The following is a 21,780-nucleotide window of genomic DNA, read 5'->3' as shown; positions in this document are numbered from 1 at the left end:
GACTGATTCATGATCAATGATATGAAAGGTCACAGCGAGATCAAGAAGGATGCATAATAATGGATGCATTATCCTCATTTCAAATCCAACAGATGATGTTGTCTCAATGCAATATTCAGTCCTAAATCCTAATTGAAAAGATTCCAGATAATTTGCTTCTTTCAGTGCCTTCTGGAGCTATAATTCAACCACTTTCAGTAAAAATTGTCCAAATGCATTGCATCCAGTATACTCCTATTAAAAAGGGGCAAACAACTGCCTCCTTCAAGAGACACACAGCCACCTGTCTCCCAGAGGAGAAGTATTCACCTCTGCACGAGCCCAGCCACTTCCAGCCCCCAAGAGACCTTAATCAACCAGGAAGGATAGAGATCTAAAATACAGGTGGCTGAATTCACCACTCCAAAGACCCTATCCAGTTCATTAGAACCAACAGAACTCTTAGCACTCTTTCCAGTTAACCAAGCAAGACTGTCCCTCAGGCAACTCCTCAGAACCTGTACAACTGGATTCCAACTCTGAATAACTTTATCCAGTAGATGTCTAGAATAATCTTCTCAGGGGCCCTAAAAGAGTTTCTGTGACTCCACTTTGCCCAGAAGAGACAGAGTCACCTTAAACAGGGCCACTGGCCAGCTCTCTCTGGACATAAGGGTAGAGAAATAATTATTCTTCACCAGATATCACATGAAGTAGTCCTTGAGGAAGGATTGTAACATGTCAATCAAATTGCAAGTGGAATTCACACTATTATATAGTCCAATTGGAAAAGATGTCACTATATGAATAGTATGAATTCAAATATTAACACTATGGCTTTGCCCAGAGATTAGACTGTTGATTGACTAATAGAGTGACCTGCCACGATCCCTACAAACACCAGACCTAATGGAGCAAAGGTTTTGGAATTTCCCCATAGTCTGTCCTGTTCAGAAGTAACTAAGCAGGTCTACGTCAACAGCTGGAGACTCCTAAAATAGAAGGAACTGGTAAAAACAGCTGATTTAATGTGGCGTGCATATCAAAGATGAGATGTGACACAATAATTCCATGACTGGAACTGGAGATTCCTCTCAAGATGCTTTTTACTCAGTATAAGACAGTTAAGGACATATTTTTCAAAATATGTCTTTCAATTAGCATATATTTTTGGTTAACACCCTGGAAAAATAGTATTTTGTTAACAGATCAAAATTTTCTTTTCCCCTAGGCATACAGTAGGTGAGCTATTTAGTCTCTCTTATTGTATTTGTAATGTTATTTTTATTTTTATTACTAATTTTGTTATGCTTTGTAATTAATCCTTATCTTCTAGGAAAGAAAAGGAGGTTTGCGTGCTTTCTGTTATGAATGAGAGGTTTAGAAAAAGATTGTTTGAAGGTCACATTGTACACGAGAATAATCATGCCACTGGCATTTTTGAATTATTGGGTACAGAAGTCCATATTTTTCTTCTCCCTGAGAAATGAGCAACTAATGGCCCCTCTAGGTGTGAAGAGAGAATTTTGAGAGTCTTAGTGAAACTGCAGTAGAAATTGTCCCCTTCCTGCTGACACTATACTTGGCTACAGTTAAAATTTTAGAAGACAAAAACTGAATCCATTCAACGCCCAAAATTACGCTCAAATGAGGTTAGGTACTTTGCCATTCAGTGTATTGTGAAATCTTTTTCTTAGGCTGTGTAAATAAGGCTAGTACACTAACAAATAAAATGCTTCTCAGTTTGGGCAGAGCTGATTAGAAGAATATAGCAATTGTGTTTTGATTACCTGGGATTACAGTATTGTGTGAATCCAGTCACAGAAGCCCAACCAGTATTCATAAGGAAATGACCTGATATTTTCAAATAATTGCTAGGACATGTGTAGAGATTAAAGCTTGCAAAACATTCAATGCAGCACAAACATTTAAATCCCTTTAACTGAAACGCATATCCACAACTGAACCCCACCCTGGTAAATCACTAGACTTGATTAATCTGTACAATCTTGTATTTATTATGAGCACTTAATATTTGGAGAGGATATTAAGTCTCCCATTGAAGAAGGAAATACTATCTTTCTAGATGGCTCTTTAATAACTCCACTCTTAAGTCTTTAAAAAAATTATAAATAGAGCTACAATATAATAGTAGACATATGTAAGGGAATCTACAGGCTCTTTTAGCACAGAGATCTAAAAGGTAACTCAAGGCTGTTGCTGCCAATTAGCAGAGTTCTTATAGAGGAAGAAAGTCACTAAGCTATCATATTTTCAAGTATTTCCCTGGGAAACCACCTGTTGAATGCCTACCTTAAGGATAAAGCTCCTTGGGGATAAATATGTCTCTTTGTTTCAGTGTAAATACATAGAATAATTGGAAACTCGAGTTCAAAACTTCACTCATTCTTGAAGTTCAGGAATGGAACCTCAATGGTTCCCTCTGCCTTATCAATCTTACAGAGTTGTTCTAGGAGAACAGAAAATAAGCTCTATGTATTTGCCCATCCAAGCACCCTGAAAGAATGAAAATGATAGTTTCCCCGGATGGATGTGGTGAGTTATGAGAAAAGAATTCTCCACTAAATTTGATCAACTCAAAAACCTGAGAGAGCTGCACTGGATACAAGACTGTCAATCTCTCTTAGCCTTTACAATCACTGTAGCTACTACTCTAGTCATTCACATTCCAAGCATATGTTCTACATATTCTAATATCTATTAAAGGACCCAAGCACCTCCACATACAAGAATGGTATGCCTTGTTTCTCCAGGAAACAGCAAACTCAATAAACCTTGAAGATTGGTTTTCAGTACACAGGTCACCAGTTCAACCAAATAATTAGCTACTTGAGTGCTGCACACCTGCTATGTGCATGAATTAGCAGAGTATAACCTTGAAAGTCAACTAAACATGCTCTTGAAATTTAAAAATAGAGATTTTTTTTTAACTCTAAAGCCAGTCAACATGGGATGGAGGAGTAAGGCCATGTTACCTCTTGCTAGTCTAGTTATTTTTAAAAAATACCCTTGCTACCCAGCCTCACGTTATTGTTTTCAAAATATAATTCATTCTAGTGAACTATAGCTTATTCCACTAAAAATGTATTTGATGTTGGGAGGAAAGCTTTTAAAAAAACTGGAAAATCTAGATACTTTGCTTTCAGAATCCCCATGAAACAAATCTGAAGGCATCTAATCAGGGCTTTTTAGATGCAGTCTAACGGTCAGAATAAACACTTTTTATATTGTGTTCTCTAGCAACTAAGCTATATTTTTAAAAGAAGAAAAAGCTATACTCACAAACTCAGGAATAACAAGAATGTCGGGAAATGAAGCCAGGACTGAAGCACCACTGGGCAAAGCAGCTGTGGCGGTTGCTGAAGACATTGTGCTGTTTTCTTTTCAAAATCACACACACACAAGTCCTCACTCTGTACAGCTAGATTCTAGTTTCCTTTCTTCCTCTTGGGTATGTGAGATCTTAACTGTTCGGCTACCTTAAAGTTGCCTGCCCTCCAGGGATGGAGCTCAGTATAGGTGTGGCTAACCAACCAGAGGTACCTGCCCATACTCTTTAGATGACCTTAGGAAAGCAAAAAGACTGTAACAAAGAATACGTCTTTTTTGCTGTCTCATAATTCCGCAAGCACTTTTGAATAATCATGTGTAGACAAATGTAACTAGAATAATGGGCAGCTAGCTCTGAACTTAAGATGATCAGTTCTTGGATAGCATCACTGGAACTATGTTCCTTCATTATTCTGGTACATTCTGGTATGAGTTTTAATTTCATATTTTTAAGTAAACTTATTTTGCGCTAGGATATAGAGCTAAATAATAGAAGCCAAAATAATAAATAACTTTATGGAAACAATAAACAATAGTTCTATTGTCATTTTATCCTTTTTTGCGCATTCGAGTATTTTCCTGATTGTGGTTTCATCTGAGGGTGTATTGATTTTTTTCCAGTTTTGTACGAAGGCAATCCTGGCTGCAGTGAGTATATGTATGATTATGTGTTGAGATTGTTTGTCCATTTTTTGATCCAGCAGTCCTAATAAGAATGTTTCTGGTTTGAGTTCTATTTTTTGCTCGGTAATTTCTTCTAACCACTTCCGAATTTTGCACCAGTACTTCCTTGTGATGGGGCACGTCCACCACATGTGATAGAATGTTCCAGGCTTGTGGTTGCATCTCCAACAATTAGGGGATAAATTTGGGTACATTTTGGCCAATCTCGCTGGAGGCAAATGCCATCTATAAAACATTTTATAGAGATTTTCTTTGTAAGCTACTGCCGTCGTAAATTTATAATTTATAATTATAATAACAATATATTGTTATTGTTTCATTTACATTACCGTCAATATAAAATACTTTACTAAATGCCAGACTGTTTTTCAATGAATTCCCAACCTATAATTTAATGCAAGAATTCAGCAGAGGAAAGGAAGCAATGAAAAGGCAAAGTGGGATGCAATAGGCATCTGTTCACTACTATATACTCCGTTTCATCAAGGAATGGAAATGCTTCCCAAAAATGTGAGCTTTAAAGAGTAATTTGAAGGAAGAGATATGAAATCAGTCAGATTTAGTAGAGAGGCACTTTTCAGGTAAATAGCACAGGGTGCCATCGGCCAGACAGTGTCGGCTGGTGACCCCGAGGGGGAGAGCCTTCTCAGTGGGAGCGCCTTCCCTCTGGAATGAGCTGCCCGCGAAGCTTCACATAATCCCCGACCTCCGGTCCTTCCGATGCGCCCTAAAAAGTTAGCTTTTCCAACAAGCCGGCCTGGCCTGTTAATTTTAACTTATTTTAAATGTATTGTCTTTTAAATTCGGTTGTTTTTTTGGATATGTATATAATTTTTTTTTAACTTTTGGAATGTGTTTTTTTTTTAATGTTGTACGCTGCCCTGAGTCCTTTTGGAGAAGGGCAGCATATAAATCCAAATAAACAGAAACAGAAACAGGAATGGGGAACACTGAAAACATGGTAATGGAACTGGAATAATAAAATTGTGACCAGGGATCAATTGTGATATAAGAACAGAGTGTTAAGAAGCAGCAAAATTATGGATGACTTCAACAAAAAAATGTAAGAAATTTATGTTAGAACCTGAATCAGATAGGAATCCAGTCCCAGATTTAAGGGGAGATACTTGTGATCTGATTGAAGAGCAAGGCGGTTGATATAATACAAATCACCCACCTCTGTGAGGAGCCCAATCTGGGACAAAGAGAAGACCGGTCAGTATAGGAGAATTCTGTTATTTATCTATTTTATTTATGTATCAAATTTATATGCCAATCAGCTCACAGTGCCAGATGACACTGAGTTATTATAACATAGAATAAAACTTATTTTATTGTTCCCAATGATTGCAGCAACTGGATATTCTAGTCTAGTGAAAAGAAGTACTAGGGTGATAGCAATGTTCCAATATTTGAGGGGGCTGCCAGAAAGATAAGGGGGTCAATCTATTTTCCAAAGCACCAGAAGGCAAGACGAGAAACAATGGATGGAAACCAATCAAGGAGAGAAGCAACCTAGGACTAAGGAGAAATCTCCTAACAGTGAGAACAATTAACCATTGGAAAGTCTTGCCTTCAGAAGTTGTGGACACTCCATCCCTGAAGACCTTTAAAGAAGAGGCTGGACAGCCATTTCTCTGGAATAGTATAGGGCAGGGGTGTCCAAACTTGGCAACTTTAAGACTTGTGGACTTCAACTCCCAGAAGCTCTGCTGGCTGGGGAATTCTGGGAGTTGAAGTCCACAAGTCTTAAAGTTGCCAAGTTTGGACACCCCTCGTATAAGGTCTCCTGCTTGAGCAGAGAGTTGGACTAGAAGAACTCAGTTATTCTGTTATATAGAAGTGAAATAATTGCAAATACAAAAACAGATTAAAATTGCAAGAGATTAAACCAAACTAAAAATGCATTTAGAGCAGAGAGGTGGTGGTAGTTATATTTCACAGAGCAATCTTTTATTTAAAGCACCAAATCTTGTGGAAGCAGCCTGTATTGATCAGACTGAGTGTCTAATCCAAGTCAATAAAAAAGTAAATCCTAAAAAGGGGAAATGAAGACTTTGACATTATTCATCAAGAATTAGCATAACATTCAGACATAAAAGACTATTGTATTTAGAAGGTCATGATCTGCAACTAGATGGCATACTTTCTTAGGGTATGGTAAGAATAAAATTCATAGATTTTTCCAAAATCGCTATGTAAGAAATACACTATTTTTATTATGGGAAAAGGGAAAAGCTAAAATATATATGGAAATACCGGGATGGCTTTCAACAATGGAAGCATTTGTTCACCTAAAACTTGTAAACCTTGAGAAAATTCTAACATATAAAGATATTTTAAATAAGAAGGGAAACTAAAAATCAAACAAGAACTACAAGAATGTATCGCGGTAGCCACAAATGCAAATGCAATTGTGGTACAATAAAGATACTAAGATATATGGCTTTTATAAAGAGAAAACAACATTTGACCAAATACTGTTAATGGTAGATGAAAAGTTAATTAAGAAACTATATAACTTTTTACTAAGCCTAAAAATGGAAGACCAACAGGTGAAAGAGACAATGAGAGTATGGGCAAAAAATTTTTGGATATAATATAGAACTAGGTAACTGGCAAAAAATCTGGGAAAGAAACTATAAATTGATGGTGGGAACTGCTTATAAAGAAAACTTGTATAAAATGTTTTATAGGTGCCACTTACCACCAGAAAGGTTAGCAAAAATGTTTAAAAATGTGTCTACTAAGTGTTGGAAATGTAATCAAAAACTGGTCACATATTGTGGACATGCTCAAAAGCAAACAAAATTGGGCAAAAATGCATACTTGGTTAGAAAAAATGTTAAGACAGTATATAGATTTTAAGCCAGAACTATTTTTATTGGGCATAATACCAGAAAAATATGATAAAGAAAAAGTATATTTGATATTGCATGTTTTAACACCAGCAAGAATTGTATTTGCACAACATTGGAAAAGCAAGGAAACATCTATGGAAGAAAATATAATTTAAAAAATATTGGACTGTGCAGAAATGGACAGATTAACACTGAAGAGAAAAGAAAAAGATGACACAGAATATTTTTGAACTTGGGACTTGATTTATCAATGGTTGGATAAAAGGGGTAGAAATTAGGAATTTAAGAAATATTACTAGGGAGTCAAACTATTTTCCAAGGCACCTGAGGGTAGAAGAAGCAATGGGTGGAAACTAATCAAGGAGAGAAGCAACTTAGAACTGAGGAGAAACTTCCTGACAGTTAGAACAATTAATCAGTGGAACAGCTTGCCTCCAGAAGTTGTGAATGCCCCAACACTGGAAGTCTTTAAGAAGATGTTGGATAGCCATTTGTCTAAAATGGTATAAGGTTCCTGCCTAGGCAGGGGGTTGGACTAGAAGACCTCCAAGGTCCCTTCCAACTCTGCTATGGTATTATTGTATTGTATTATTACTATGTAAACAAACTGACCCACAGAGTACACTGTTCATTAAGCACATATTGTATATAAAGAGAAAACATGTATTATATATTATATTATATTATATTATATTATATTATATTATATTATATTATATTATATTATATTATATTATATTATATTATATTATATTATATTATATTATATTATATTATATTATATTATATTATATTATATTATATTATATTATATTATATTATATTATATTATATTAATTATATTATATTTATTATATATATATATGTTGTATTTGTACTGATAAATAAATAAAGGGAGACTAGGATAGGATATATATATATATAATACAAGCAACATCTATGTCTGGCCACAGTCTTCCTTCATCTGGTGAATTCTATTTAAATTATAACTATTTTTAATGTTTCCTCTCTCTGTAAAAATTAGTATATGTAGGATTCAGGCAAAATAGAAATCTTCTTTGCCCTTTTTTAAAAATGCACAAATGACAATTTATAGTAATGCTTTGCATGAAAGATGATCAAGGAACAAACCAATGTATCATCCAGAAAATAAAATTGGGGGAATGATCTTTTTTTTTTGTAGGAATATAAGTTGTACCCTTCAGATGGAAATGAATTATTTAAGCTGCATACCAATTGATAAATAAAACAAAAATCATGATAATTTCACAAGCTCGGATATATATTAGCTGCCATTTTACCCTTTCTTTTGCGTACTCTATTAATAAATGCAGTGTTCACTTTCTCTGAGTTCTCCCAACCCATGAATTTGAATTTTCCCACTGATAATTTGCACATTGTGAAATTTGTTCCTTCCACCCAAAAGGAACATTGGGTTCTAAAACTTACACTACACAAGCAAAGGTCATTAATGTGTTAGGTGCCAATCAGTCAAACTGACTCCCAGCAATTGCCATGTTGGCATATCTCTAATAATATTCATTTGCCAATTTATATGCTGCTCATCTTGCTAATCCATTATACTTCTTCCAAGGATGCACTGAAAACTATTCAATCCCTCTTCCTACCACATTTTTAATCTTCTTCTATTTCCCCTGAATCCTTGACAAACATATTTGACCAGAGTTGCCTTATCAGTGAAATGGGTGGTGCATAAGTTGAATAAATACATTTCTTTCTAGGCTGTCACCTGTTTGCAACATTTGTCCAAAGAACATGAGTTTGCATTGAATGTCACTTTAGGGGAGGACTTAGTCTTTATTTGACCAAGAGGAAGTGGTTGGTTCTTCTTGAAATCCATGATAACCATCTCCAAATCCATGTTTAGAAGGAATTTACTGTAAATTATCATTGGAAATATCTTTTAAGTATTATAATTTCAAAGATCTTCATTTGTAGAAATATCCCTATTCTTCAGGATCATGTCTAAGTTTGTCATTGCCAATCTTCCTAAGATTAATTTTCCTTTTATTTCTCCAGCTTATATTTCTCACACTTATCTATTCTGGAGCTCAAGAAATCTAAAATATCTTTACCTTTGCTTCCAGGCTTGGGGGGAAATGGTGGCAACAAACAAGTTCCCACTATTTTTTTATGTATGTCAAAAACAGTAAAGGTGTTTGCCACAACCATACAGCCATAGTCCTGTTCCTTTTTTATGTAAATCAGTGCAGGTAAATTAAATATAAAGCTTTCGCCATGTGGTTGTGATATTGTTGACATAAACTACCCAAGGCCATCGTTTCTTTGCTCTTAATTGTATCTTCACTAAGAATACTATGGTTAATACTATTTTTAGGCAATTGTGCATTGCAATTTAAGCTTCGTATTTGCTTAACTCAACTTAAGAAATTGTTTTCCAGATTTTAACTCCTTTCTTCATTGTGACTAGTGATTGCAAGTTGTGTTGGCTGACTGTGGACATTGTGCACAATGGCAACCCAGATTTTTTGCTTTCTGTTTTTTATTTTCATAATGAGCTATTCCCATTCTATTTTCCATAATGCAAATTATGCATATTTTGGCCTCCTGTTTTATCCTTGCTCTCACCTCTTCCAGCCTTGTCATTTTTGTACTACATTTGCTGCATATGCTAAGAGATATGAGAACAATTTATGTCACCGTCTCACTCCCTTCCTAATACCGAGCCATTCTATTCCTCCAAATTCAGTTATTGCAACCTTTAGCAAAGGTTCCTGATATGAACAATCAGACATTATCTTTAAACTGTATGATCTGTATGATGTAATCAAAGTCTTAGTTCTAATTAAGTAATTAAGTAAAGATACAATTCCCGATTTTATCCTCTTGCTTTCTCCAATATCTATCTTGTGCTAGTTAGCTGTTTTCTTGTCACTGTCATTCCATTTTTGAAAACAGGATATGGAGGGAGAGAATTGCCTGGGGCGGGAACCACAAATGAAGTAGGACGTCAGGCAAATGCCACAACCTACGTACAAAAATCAGATATCATGATATAAGTACAAAATGGTGGTATTTGCCTGATAACATCACCATGTGCGTGGCCTTATTTTGGCATCATTGCAGTTTGCTGCAGATGCTGCTGTCAAAAACTTACTTGGTCATTTAGCATTTTGTTCTCCATATATTACTCTGTTCTTCTTTAGCAACACTGTACTTTGCTCGTGCAAGGAATTAGTGCAATGGTTTGGAATTATCTTGCATCACTCTTTTTCAAGATAGGTAGGTACCAGAGGTGGTATTCAGCCAGTTCTGACAGGTTCTGGAGAACCGGTAGCAGAAATTTTGGGTAGTTTGGAGAACCAGCAAATAAGCTGGCCCCAGCCCCACTACCTCCCAGCCTCCCAGCTGATCTTCTTTTGTTGCCCTGAACAGGAGAACAGAGCTGGAAAGCAGGTTAGTGGGGTGGGGAGGGAATGGGGATTTTGCAGTATCCTTCCCCTGCCACGCCCACCAAGCCACACCCAGAGAACCGGTAGTAAAAAAGTTTGAATCCCACCACTAGTAGGTACATTATTCTTTTTCAAGCCTTAGGCCACAACCTTCTTCTGTATGTGTTTCTAGAGAATTGTCATCAATCTAATTATCTTTTCTCTTATGGTTTAGTAAGAATTATGGCTGCTGTGCAACTTGAAAACTGTTTCATTATCTCTTGTAACTCGCTTTCCAATAAAACCAACTCCTGAATATTAATTCTGTGTACATTTTTTCCATTTGTAAAGGATTTTTATATATTTCTACATTTCTTTAATCACATTTCTATTACATATTTTAAATTGTTACTCTTGAATGGTTCTGTTAGCTATAAAATTTCCTATGATTTATCTAATTTGCTTATAACATTTTTTTTCTTTTCTTGCTTGTAGTTGTGACATTCTTAACCCTTTCTTGTCATTTATTCCTTGTGTTCCGTTGCTGTATGTTTGCTTTATTCATCATCCTATTTTGACCAGCCTTCAGAGGGTATATTGAATGCTATTGTCCACGAAGATAATAGTTTTAGCTATTAGGTGACTATGTGATCCAATAATTTTGTGTTTATTTTGTTGTTAGGAAATTTTGCTGATGTGTTGTTGCTATTATTGTGAGTTGCAGTACAATACAATAATACAATAACACAATAGCAGAGTTGGTAGGGACCTTGGAGGTCTTCTAGTCCAATCCCCTGCCTAGGCAGGAAACCCTATACCGTTTCAGACAGATGGCTATCCAACATCTTCTTAAAGACTTCCAGTGTTGGGGCATTCACAACTTCTGGAGGCAAGCTGTTGCACTGATTAATTGTTCTAACTGTCAGGAAATTTCTCCTCAGTTCTAAGTTGCTTCTCTCCTTGATTAGTTTCCACCCATTGCTTCTTGTTCTACCCTCAGGTGCCTTGGAGAATAGTTTGACTCCCTCTTCTTTGTGAAATGGGTGGCAAGGTAAGGCAAGTTCCTTTGGCCTGAGCAATAGCCAGTTGCTCATTCATATGGCTGCTGAATGTCCTCTGAATATTTCTTCCTATCTTAAGTCCTTATACTGGGTCTTTGTCAATCTCATTTCAATCAGTTATCTCATGTTTATTTTCATGTCTCTTTTCCTCTTTCCCAGCCCTACACAACAGTTCATATCTGGTTTGCAATAGATTGAGACTCAGCTCACTGTTTTAGGTTTTTATGACTTATTCTGATGAACTGACAATAACCTCAAACATGTTCATGGTACAATTCTACACATACCGGTTCAAAAATATGTCACATTATCTGGACTCTAAATATCACTGGTCAATAAGGGATAATGCCATTGGTTTGATTCTAATTTAGCACTAAGTTCAGTAGCAATAATTCCTAAATAAATACTTAGGGAAGAGAAAGGAAACCCGTTGCCCTCCAGCTATTATAACGTAGTATAAATAATAAATGCTTAGCCATTCTAGCCAATGATGGAGGTTGCTGGTAGCTGTAAGTCAATCATAAGATTATTGTACCATCTGAGAGCCTCTCACTGGGATATTCTTAAAATAAAACAAAATTTGTCACCCAATTAACTATTTTACTTAAATGGTATGAAATGGGTCAAAAAAAGGCAAGTGAAATAATTCATAATTAGTAGATAGTCAAGTTGATTATTACTTCATTTCAGAAGTTTCGTGAGTCTTATTGTTGATCTGAAGAGAGTGCAGGTGGAAGGCAAATATAGGCATTATGTGGTTCCCTAGATAAAGTCAGAATCAGTGACATGCGGTGAGGTTTATGGCTGGTGAGGCTGGTGACGTCATCAGGAAGGCGGGGAATGGGACCACGTGTGCTGGAGGCTCAGGCTGCCTCAACCTCCAGCACACGTGATCCCATTCCCCGCCTTCCTGAGCGTGCTCTGTCGGGTCGCGCTCCGCAGTCCTCGAAAGCGACTGGGGAATGACGAGAACCTTCCTGCCTCTGCTGGACTTTACGCGCTCCTCGCGACTGCATATTGCAGTCGCAAGGAGCGCACGAAATCCAGCAGAGGCAGGAAGGTTCTCGTCATTCCCCAGTCGCTTTTGTGCCTTCGTCATCTGGGAACGCCAACAACATTTCTGCCTCCGCCCTCCGTAGCTCCCAGGCGCGCCCGGATGGAGGTAGCCAGAATGGCGCCGAGGCAGTCCGGTGGGCGAGCGACTGAGGATCAGGCTGCCTCGCTCGCTCTTTCGTCTGCCCGGACCGCCTCGGCATCGCTGTGGCTACATCCGTCCGGCCGCGCCCGGGAGCTGCGGAGGGCAGAGGCAGAAATGTTGTCGGCGCTGCCGGATGATGAAGCACGAAAGCGACTGTCGCCCTCCGCAGCTCCCGGGCGCAGCCGGACAGATGTATATAATATTATAATATTATAATAGAACTAAGGAGAAATTTCCTGACAGTTAGAACAATTAATCAGTGGAACAACTTGCCTCCAGAAGTTGTGAATGCTACAACACTGGAGGTTTTTAAGAAGATGTCGGATAATCATTTGTCTGAAACGATATAGGGTTCCTGCCTAAGCAGGGGGTTGGACTAGAAGACCTACAAGGTTCCTTCCAACTCTGTTATTCTATTCTGTTCTAATTTATAATAGTAACTGGATCTAGTTTTTCCAATAGTGGAAACAGGTATTTAGTTCAAATCCAACCCATCATGCATAGGTTCTGAGAAGGTAGGGGTATCTGCAAGAAGGGTTAAAGGGTTGAGATGGCAGCTCAGCTGTGCAATCAAAACCCTGCCCCTTTTGTAAACTTCTTTCATAAGAAACCTAATGGTTGACTAGTTCTAGAGTTTTTACTGACCATGCTGTTGTTATGGAGATAAGCTAAAGTTGAATGTTAAGGCAGCATTCCGATCTCTTGCCTAATACCACAAACAAGATAATCTTATAAAACTTGGCAGAGAGACATGGCAGATTGAAGCCTTTGACAAAAGAGATACCTCTGGTGGGTGATTCCTTCAATGCCCTTTTCTTCCATATGAAAAGGACTAGGGTTCAACCAACCAAATCAAGCCAAGCAATAATCATCCTTAAAATACGGCATGTAAAATAGCCAGCTTTGCATGATGCAATTCTTGGATTGGATTCATCCAATCACATTGGAAGTATAAACCCTCTGTAGTTTTTCTCCATTCTGTTCTCAAATAATATTTTGTTAGGATTTTGCAGGATTAGTAACTTTACTCTAGACAAGAAGTACAATGCTTTGTATGGGGATCCTTTTAAAAATTGTTTACCTGTGAAAAAGGATTATGAGGAGTCATTTGAAATATTCGATTGGATCATTTTTGTAGGTCTTAAATAAAATAGAAATATATGTATAAATCTTTCAACATGGATTAATTTAAAGTACCGTATTTGCAGAGTATAAGACGCACCTTTTTCCCTCAAAAAGAGGCTGAAAATCTGGGTGTGTCTTATACACTAAATACAGCATTTTTTTGCTTCCTGCAACCCTGTTCCCTTCAACAAAATGGCCGTGCATAGCCTTTAGGAGGCTTTCAGAGTGCTCCTGGGGGTTGGGAAGGGCAGAAATGAGCAAAAAAATGGGCCGTTTTTGAGAGGTCTGCAGAGTGCAAAAACTTTTTTTTTTCGTTTGCCTCTTCAAAATCTTGGTGAGTCTAATACTCCGGTATATTTTATACTCCGAAAAATACGGTAGATATTACAATTGCTATTGCTTCTTTTTTAACTGAGAGCTTGATGGTTATGGTAGTCTATTTCAATTTTCAAGAATTTGATTTGGAAATGAAAGAATTCTGCACTGGATTTAGAGAATCCATGTTTTGAGTAAATGGCTATCACACAAATAACCAAACACCAAATTTATCAGAAAGCAGAGATCAAGAATGCATTCAAAAGACATAGTCCAGTATAGCACTAAAATAGCTTTGATTGCTCTCCTTTCTTAGATAAGAGATACAATAAAAGGGAGGGATCACTAAAATATAAAGATGAAGAAATCACCATTCTTAAGCAAATTCTGAATGCAGTATTCCAAGTGTGGCCTTACCAAGGCCTTATAAAGTGGTATTAACACTTCACGTGATCTTGATTCTATGCCTCTGTTTATGTAGCCTGGAACTCTGTTGGCTTTTTTGGCAGCTTCTGCACAGTGCTGGCTCATATTTAAATGGTCGTCCACTAGGACTCCAAGATCCCTTTCACAGTTACTACTATTGAGGAAGGTACCACCTATACTGTACCTGTGCATTTTGTTTTTCTTGCCTAAATGAGGAACCTTACTCTTTTCACCATTGAATTTCACTTTATTAGATAGTGCCCAATGTTCAAGTTTGTCAAGATCCTTCAGTATCTTTAGCCTATCTTCTGGAGTGTTAGCTATTCCTGCCAGCTTGGTGTCATCTGCAAATTCGATGAGTTCCCCATTTATTCCCTCATCCAAATCATTGATGAAGATGTTGAAGAATACTAGGCCTAAAATAGAGCCTTCCCTCCATGTAGATGCAGTTCCATTGAGGACTACATGTTGAGTGGGGTTGGTCAGCCAGTTACAAATCCATCTGGTGGTGATGCTGTCCAACCCACATTCTTCTACTTTATCTAGTAGTAGGTTATGGTCTACCTTATCAAATGCTTTACTGAAGTCCAAGTAAACTATATCGACAGCATTCCTCTGGTCCACTAATTTTTTCACATTATCAAAGAATGCAATAAGATTAGTCTGGCATGATCTGTTTTTGACAAACCATGTTGGCTTTTGGCTATTACTTTGTTTACTTCTGGGTGTTCACTAATTCCTTGCTTGATTATCTTTTCCAGAATCTTTCCTGGTATTGAGGCCAGGCTGATAGGTCTGTAGTTTCCTGGATCTATTTTTTCCCCTTTTTTGAAGATGGGAACCACATCAGCTCTTTTCCAGTCCTCTGGTAGTTCCCCGGTGCTCCAGGATCTCTGAAAGATATTAGTCAGTGGCTCTGAGATCTCATCTGCCAGTTCCTTCAGGACCATCCGGTCCTGGTGATTTGAACTCGCCTTGGATAGACAGGTGCTCACTTACCATTTTCTTTCCTATTTCAACTTGTGTACCTAATGTGATTTTTGTGGTGCTGTTTTTGATAGGTTGGACTGTTTTATCCCTTTGTGTAAAGAGAGATGCAAAAAAATGAGTTAAATAGTTCTGCTTTCTCTCTGTTGCTTGTCACCTTCTTGCCATTTTCTCCCAGCAATGGACCAATTGTTTCCTTAACCTTTTTCTTGTTTTTAACATGTTGGAAGATGCAAAATCCAAGACTCTAGTTTGACTTTGTTCTACTACTTGTGTTTGCATAATGTTGAATTCCAATATTGCATGGTCACTTGCCCCCAGGGTTCCTGTGGCTTCAACACCTTCTATCATTTCCTCTCTGTTAGTGAGAATTAAGTCTAATATGGCCGATCCCCTTGTTCCCTTCTCTACTTTTTGGGAAACAAAGCTGTCTGCTAGGTTCGTTAGGAACCTGTTGGATCTTCCACTTGGTGCAGAGTTTGTTTCCCAGTTGATGTCAGGGTAGTTAAAATCCCCCATTACTATTGTGGTGTGCTTCTTACATATCTTAGTTAGCTGACTAGCAAAAAGTTCATCTACTTCCTCTGCTTGGTTGGGTGGCCTGTAGTATAGACCTATGGCAATGTCATTTCCCCCCCCCCCCAACCTTTAATATTGACCCAAATGCATTCAAGATAGTTCTCATCATTGTTGTGCTCTATTTCTGTAGAGATGTAGTTATTTCTTATATATAGTGCAAATCCACCTCCTCTTTTAATTGGTCTATTTCTTTTAAATATTTTAAATCTTTCTAGCTGTATGTTCCATTTGTGGATTTCGTCCCACCAAGTTTCTGTAATGGCAACAATATCGTATCTGCCCTCATTTACTTGAATTTCTAATTCAACCTGTTTATTCCTCATACTCTGTGCATTGGTGTATAGACATTTGAGTCCATTTTGATTGACCCTGTGTTTACTGTCTACATAACCTGTGTTATGCCTGACTGCCCCTATTTTCTTGCCACTTGTATGATTCATGCATATTCCTATATCCTTTACCACAAAGGCCAGGTTCTAGATCAACTACAGTAGGTGAGTTAGATACTGAAAACACTGTGCTGAAGTAATTTCCTTTCTACATAAAAAGTTGAAGGAAAATATTGGTGGATTTCTGATCAATCCATGGCAATTGAATTGGATTGTTTTTCTTCTGTTGTTATATACAGTGTGTGTGTGTGTGTGTGTGTGTGTGTACATACATACATACCTACACACACACACACACACACACACACACACACACACATATATAATGAAGAAGGGAGTGGTTTTCTCACCATCTACTGTGCATGCTGCAGATAGTGGAATTGCCGCCAAGGCCAACTGTCCGGCATACCAACGTGATGATGGGTTTTGAAGCTGCAGCCCACATGACACCTGTGGGGTGTGCGGATTGGACTGGGGGATGGGGTTACTAGGGGGCGGGAGTTGGGTTCCATATTGATATCTATGATTATGCGCGCTTTTGCCTCAGATCTTGCTTTGCTTAGCTGCTATCTACTCATAACCAGTAAAAGTACTCTTAATTCTGAAATATGGAGTTGAGTGGTTTCTTTCTTGGTTACTGATGGAGGCTGCCCTGACATACATTCTATAATCATTTGTACCATATAATATCAACCTTGTTAACTCTCAAGACACATTTTTCTGCTATTTATTCAAAATGGAGACTCACTGTAGAAGAGCCTAATGCTGGGAGCGTTTGAGGGCAAAAGAAGAAGGGGACAACAGAGAATGAGGTGGTTGGATGGAGTCACTGAAGCAGTCAGCGTAAGCTTAAATGGACTCCAGGGGATGGTAGAGGACAGGAAGGCCTGGAGGAACGTTGTCCATGGGGTCGCGATGGGTCGGTCACGACTTTGCAACTAACAACAACAACAATTCAAAATGGACTCTGACTAACACATAAACACACACACACACACACACACTACATTCAGAAAGTATTCAGACCCCCTTCACTTATGTCAATTTTGTTATGCTGCAGCTTGATTCTACAGTTGTTGAAAATCATTTTTTCTCATTAATCTACACAGTATCTCATAATGACAAAGTGAAAACAGAATTTTAGAAATCTCTGTAAATTTATTAAAAAGAAAAAAACTGAAATATCACATTGGCATAAGTATACAGACCCTTTGCAACAACACTAGATATTTAGCTCAGGTTCCTTCCATTTCTATTGATTGTTGCTCACATGTTTCTACACCTTGATTGGAGTCTACCCGTGGTAAATTAAATTGATTGGATATGATTTGGAAAGGCCTACACCTCTGTATAGAAGGACTCACAGCTGACAATGCACACTGTGGCAGAGCAAAAGCCATCATCACTGCCCAATATCATCCCAACAGTAAAGCATGGTGGTAGCAGCATCATGCTGTGGGGATGTTTTGCAGCAGCAGGGACTGGGAGACTGGTCAGGGTTGAGGGAAAACTGAATGGAGCAAAGTACAGGGACATCCTCAATGAAAACCTACACAGTGGTCAGGACCCCAGACTAGGCCCATGATGGCGAACCTATGGCATGTGTTGGGCTTTTTTTCTCCCTCCAGAGGCTTCAGGGAAGCCTCCTGAAGCCTCCGGAGGGAAAAAAACGGAGCAACGGGCAACCTGGAAATCCATTCCTGGACTTCGAGTTTGTGTGTTGGGTGGTTTTTCAACCTCCGGAGGCTTCAGGAGGCTTCCCTGAAGCTACCAGAGGGCAAAAAATGGCCCAAAGCACAAACCAGAAGTCAGAAAATGGGCCATTTCTGGCCTCCAGGGGCGGAGGAGGCTGTTTTCACCCTCCCCAGGCTCTTAGATAGCCTCTGGAGCCTGTAGAGGATGAAAATAGACCTCCCGGGCCAACCAGAAGCCAGAAAATTGGCTGTTTCCAGCCTACGGAGGGCCCCGGGAGGCAGGGAGGCTGTTTTTGCCTTCCCTAGGCTCCAAGAAAGCCATGTGCACATGCGCAGGGCAGCAGGGGGGGCACATGCACAGGGGACATGGTGCGGGGGGTCATTAAATTATGAGGGTGGGCATGCGAGCACGCGCAATAGCGCACACACTTGTGCTTTTGGCACTCAAGGAAAAAAGGTTCGATATCACTGGACTAGGCCAAAGGTTCACTTTCCAACGTGACAATATTCCTAAGCGCACAGCCAAGACAACACAGGAGTGGCTTAGGGACAACTCTGTAAATGTCCTAGAGTGGCACAGCCAGAGCCTGACTTGAAACCTATTGAACATCTCTGAAGGGACCTGAAAATGACTGTCCAGCCTAACTGAGCTTGAAAGGATTTGCAAAGAAGAATGGCAGAAAATCTCCCAAATCAAGGTGTGCAAAGCTTGTCATGTCGTATCCTAAAACTCAAGGCTATAATTGCTGCCAAAGGTGCTTTTAACAGAGTACTAAGTGAAGGATCTGAACACTTATGCCAATGTGTTTTTTTCCTTTTTAATGAATTTACAGACATTTCTAAAATTCTGCTTTTTCTTTGTCATTATGGGGTACTGAGTGTAGATTTGTTGAAAGAAATGTCCTTCTGGGTTCAGCTCCAAGTGGGGGAAAAGACACTGGAGACATGGAGGCTGCTTGGAAAGATGGTTTAATGGTGGACAGGACCACATGGCTTGAGTCCTGAACAGAAAAGGTGATCACATGCTTCAATGTTGGTGGAGAAGAAGAGAAGGGCTGATGGAGGGCTTGCTAGGCTTTTTATAACCTGTTCAGTCCCACCTCTCTGTTTCCTGTTCCTGTGTAAGAAATGTATTCTGATTGGTTGTCACGCTCACATGGGCCCACGCAGGGGCAACTCTCTAGTTTGAGTCCAGGTTTGGTTGAATTCTCAGAGTTCAGAGGTCAGTTGAGTAAAGGCTTATATTATCATGCCTTCATTCCCAACCCCCTGGAGCTGAAGGGGAGAACTCTTTATTATGTAAAGGGTCTGGCTTGGCCACCTTAATGGCCCATTGACAAAGTGGGTGTGGGCAGGAAGCTACAGGGAGCTATTCTCAATTTAAAACATATTTCTTCCTTTTCACATCCAGGAAAATATAATATCCTGCCTTTTCAATATTTCCTAGGATATTTCATTTTTCTGGGAGAGGGCTGGGTGATAACTTCCTACAGATTGATGAGGAAAAAAATGAATTTCAACAACTGTAGAATCAGGTTGCAGGCATAACAAAATTGACATAAGTGAAGAGGGTCTGAATACTTTCTAAAGGCAGTGTGTTTGTCTGTGTGTTCTTCTTTTGAGAGTGAGCGTTGGAATTTCATATTAGTGTGTGTCATTGTGTACACAGAAAAGTAACAATAAAAGTTATCTTATCTTATCTCTTATCTTCTATGAGCCATCTATTTGTTTTCTTGGCAGTTCATACTATTCAGCAGCCCAAGACTAAGATGTGGATAAACACTTTCATGTGTTCTGGTCAAGTTGCATCCCCTGAAGGAACAATTTCAAGTTCTTACTTGATTCCAAGCAGAGGTTCAGAGTGTATCAATAGCAAGGCTTGTTTCTGCCAGTTTATTTCCTAGACATATTTCTCCCTAGACCAGGGTTTTAGTTATCTATATTTTTAATTATCTTTAATTATTCATGGCCAATATTCTTCGCAGTTAGATTGCTAGAACTCACAGCCGATACAGAATACAATTATAAGGTGTATCATGGTGGGCAACTAAAATCATATGATATATAGATTTGATTATCTGAGCTATAGCCACAGTCAAGATGTTGATAGTTACATATAAAGACATATAGCAGGAGTGAGAAATGTGTTGATGCCATACTCTGATTTGAACTTTGCACAGGATTCCAGAAAACCCTTCCTAATTTGCAGTTGAACATTAGCAGTGATTTGGATTTCAGCAACACACCACTTGGAAATACTTTCTGTAATGTTTAGAATTGGTGAGTTACTTATCTAATCGACTGAACGGCAGTACAGGGGAAAACAACATTAATGCAGAAAAACTATTAGATATTTCACAAGATAGCAAAATGGGTTGATGCTTGTTTTCTTTGTTATATGCCCATACACATGCATAGCTTTGTTTTGCTTTGAAACATTTATTTTTAATTTTTAGAAAAACTGAGCTATGCAGACACCATTTTACATTAAAGTAAATTGTCCTATCTTCCAATGTTTTCATGTCTCTCTTCTAGAAAGCATTTGGCTTGCCATTTCAAAAAGTAAATTATGTATTTCAATTGTTCACATACTTAATTTAATTATGCATTACTATTTTAATTGATTATAATCCCCACACCATGGGATGAGATATCATCAATATACTGAGGATACCTTTATATTATATTTCCATAGTTGGTGATCAAATGATGCTGTAACTGTCTTTTCATGGTTCCTGGAGACTGTGGGGACCTGGATGGGGGACAACAGGCTTCAACTGAACCCTGGTAAGATAGAGTGACTGTAGATATGCAGAGCCTTGGGATCCGGAGGCTTATCATCTTTAGTTCTGGACGGGGTGACACTACTCAGTAGCCCCACATAGAGCATGCTGCGATAATCCAGCTGGGATTGGATTGTGAGTGATGGAGTGCAGTGTCTCACGATCCAGAAAAGGGTGCAATTGGTGTACCACATGAAGGTGTGTGAAGGCTCTTGTAGCCACGAATACTATCTGATCTTTGAGCAGGAATTGTGAATCTAGGAGAACTCCACAATTTGCACACTGGCTCTTCTTGGGTGCTTAAAATCTATGTTCATTTCTATTACATGGCAACCACCTCCTCTACACCACAGGTATCAAACTCACCATATCACACTGCTGTCACATGATGCCGTCACGTGATGCTGCAAGACCAAGAAAGGTAGAGTACACATTGAGAGCCAATGTGGTATAGGAGTTAACTAGGATTTAAGACAGGAAGACAGAAGTTCAAGTCCATCCTCAACCACAGACAGACATGGGATCAGGGGTGAAATTCAGCAGGTTTCTGGACAGATTCTGGAGAACTGGTAGCAGAAATTTTGAGTAGTTCGGAGAATCGGCAAATATCACCTGATGATTGGAACACTCAACAAGGTGACCACAGTATGTGTGTGTCTATGTGTGTATGTGTGAGTGAGACAGACAGACAGAGACAGATATACAGACAGAGAGAGGCACAGAGAGAGACAGAGAGAGGAAGGGAGGGATTCAGAGAGAGACTGACAGACACAAACAGAGAGAGACAGAGACAGAGAGAGGGAGGGAGACAGACAGAGAGAGAGAGACACAGAGTGAGTGATTAAGTGAATGAGTGAGAGACAGATACACATACACACACAGAGTGACAGAGTGAGAGAGGGAAAGAGACAGACAGACAGACAGACAGACAGAGA

The 21,780-nt window shown here is 38.7% G+C and overlaps 1 protein-coding gene across 1 annotated transcript in view; it reads right to left on the bottom strand.

Moving 5' to 3' along the window:
• The window catches only part of MAL (mal, T cell differentiation protein (MAL blood group)), a 28,963-nt gene extending 25,527 nt beyond the window's left edge, over window positions 1-3,436 (bottom strand). Inside the window, exon 1 of the mRNA XM_081944976.1 lies at window positions 3,283-3,436. Within this exon, the coding sequence (XP_081801102.1) occupies window positions 3,283-3,369 (87 nt within the window). The 5' untranslated portion in view covers window positions 3,370-3,436. The remainder of the gene's footprint in view (window positions 1-3,282) is intronic.
• Between the last annotated feature and the right edge of the window lie 18,344 nt (window positions 3,437-21,780).

The sequence above is a fragment of the Natrix helvetica genome, assembly GCF_964273705.1.
Source record: "Natrix helvetica genome assembly, chromosome: 2".
In the NCBI taxonomy this organism is placed as follows: Eukaryota; Metazoa; Chordata; class Lepidosauria; order Squamata; family Natricidae; genus Natrix; species Natrix helvetica.
Note: the sequence above shows the minus strand (reverse complement) of the source record. Positions and strands in the feature narration are given on the sequence as shown.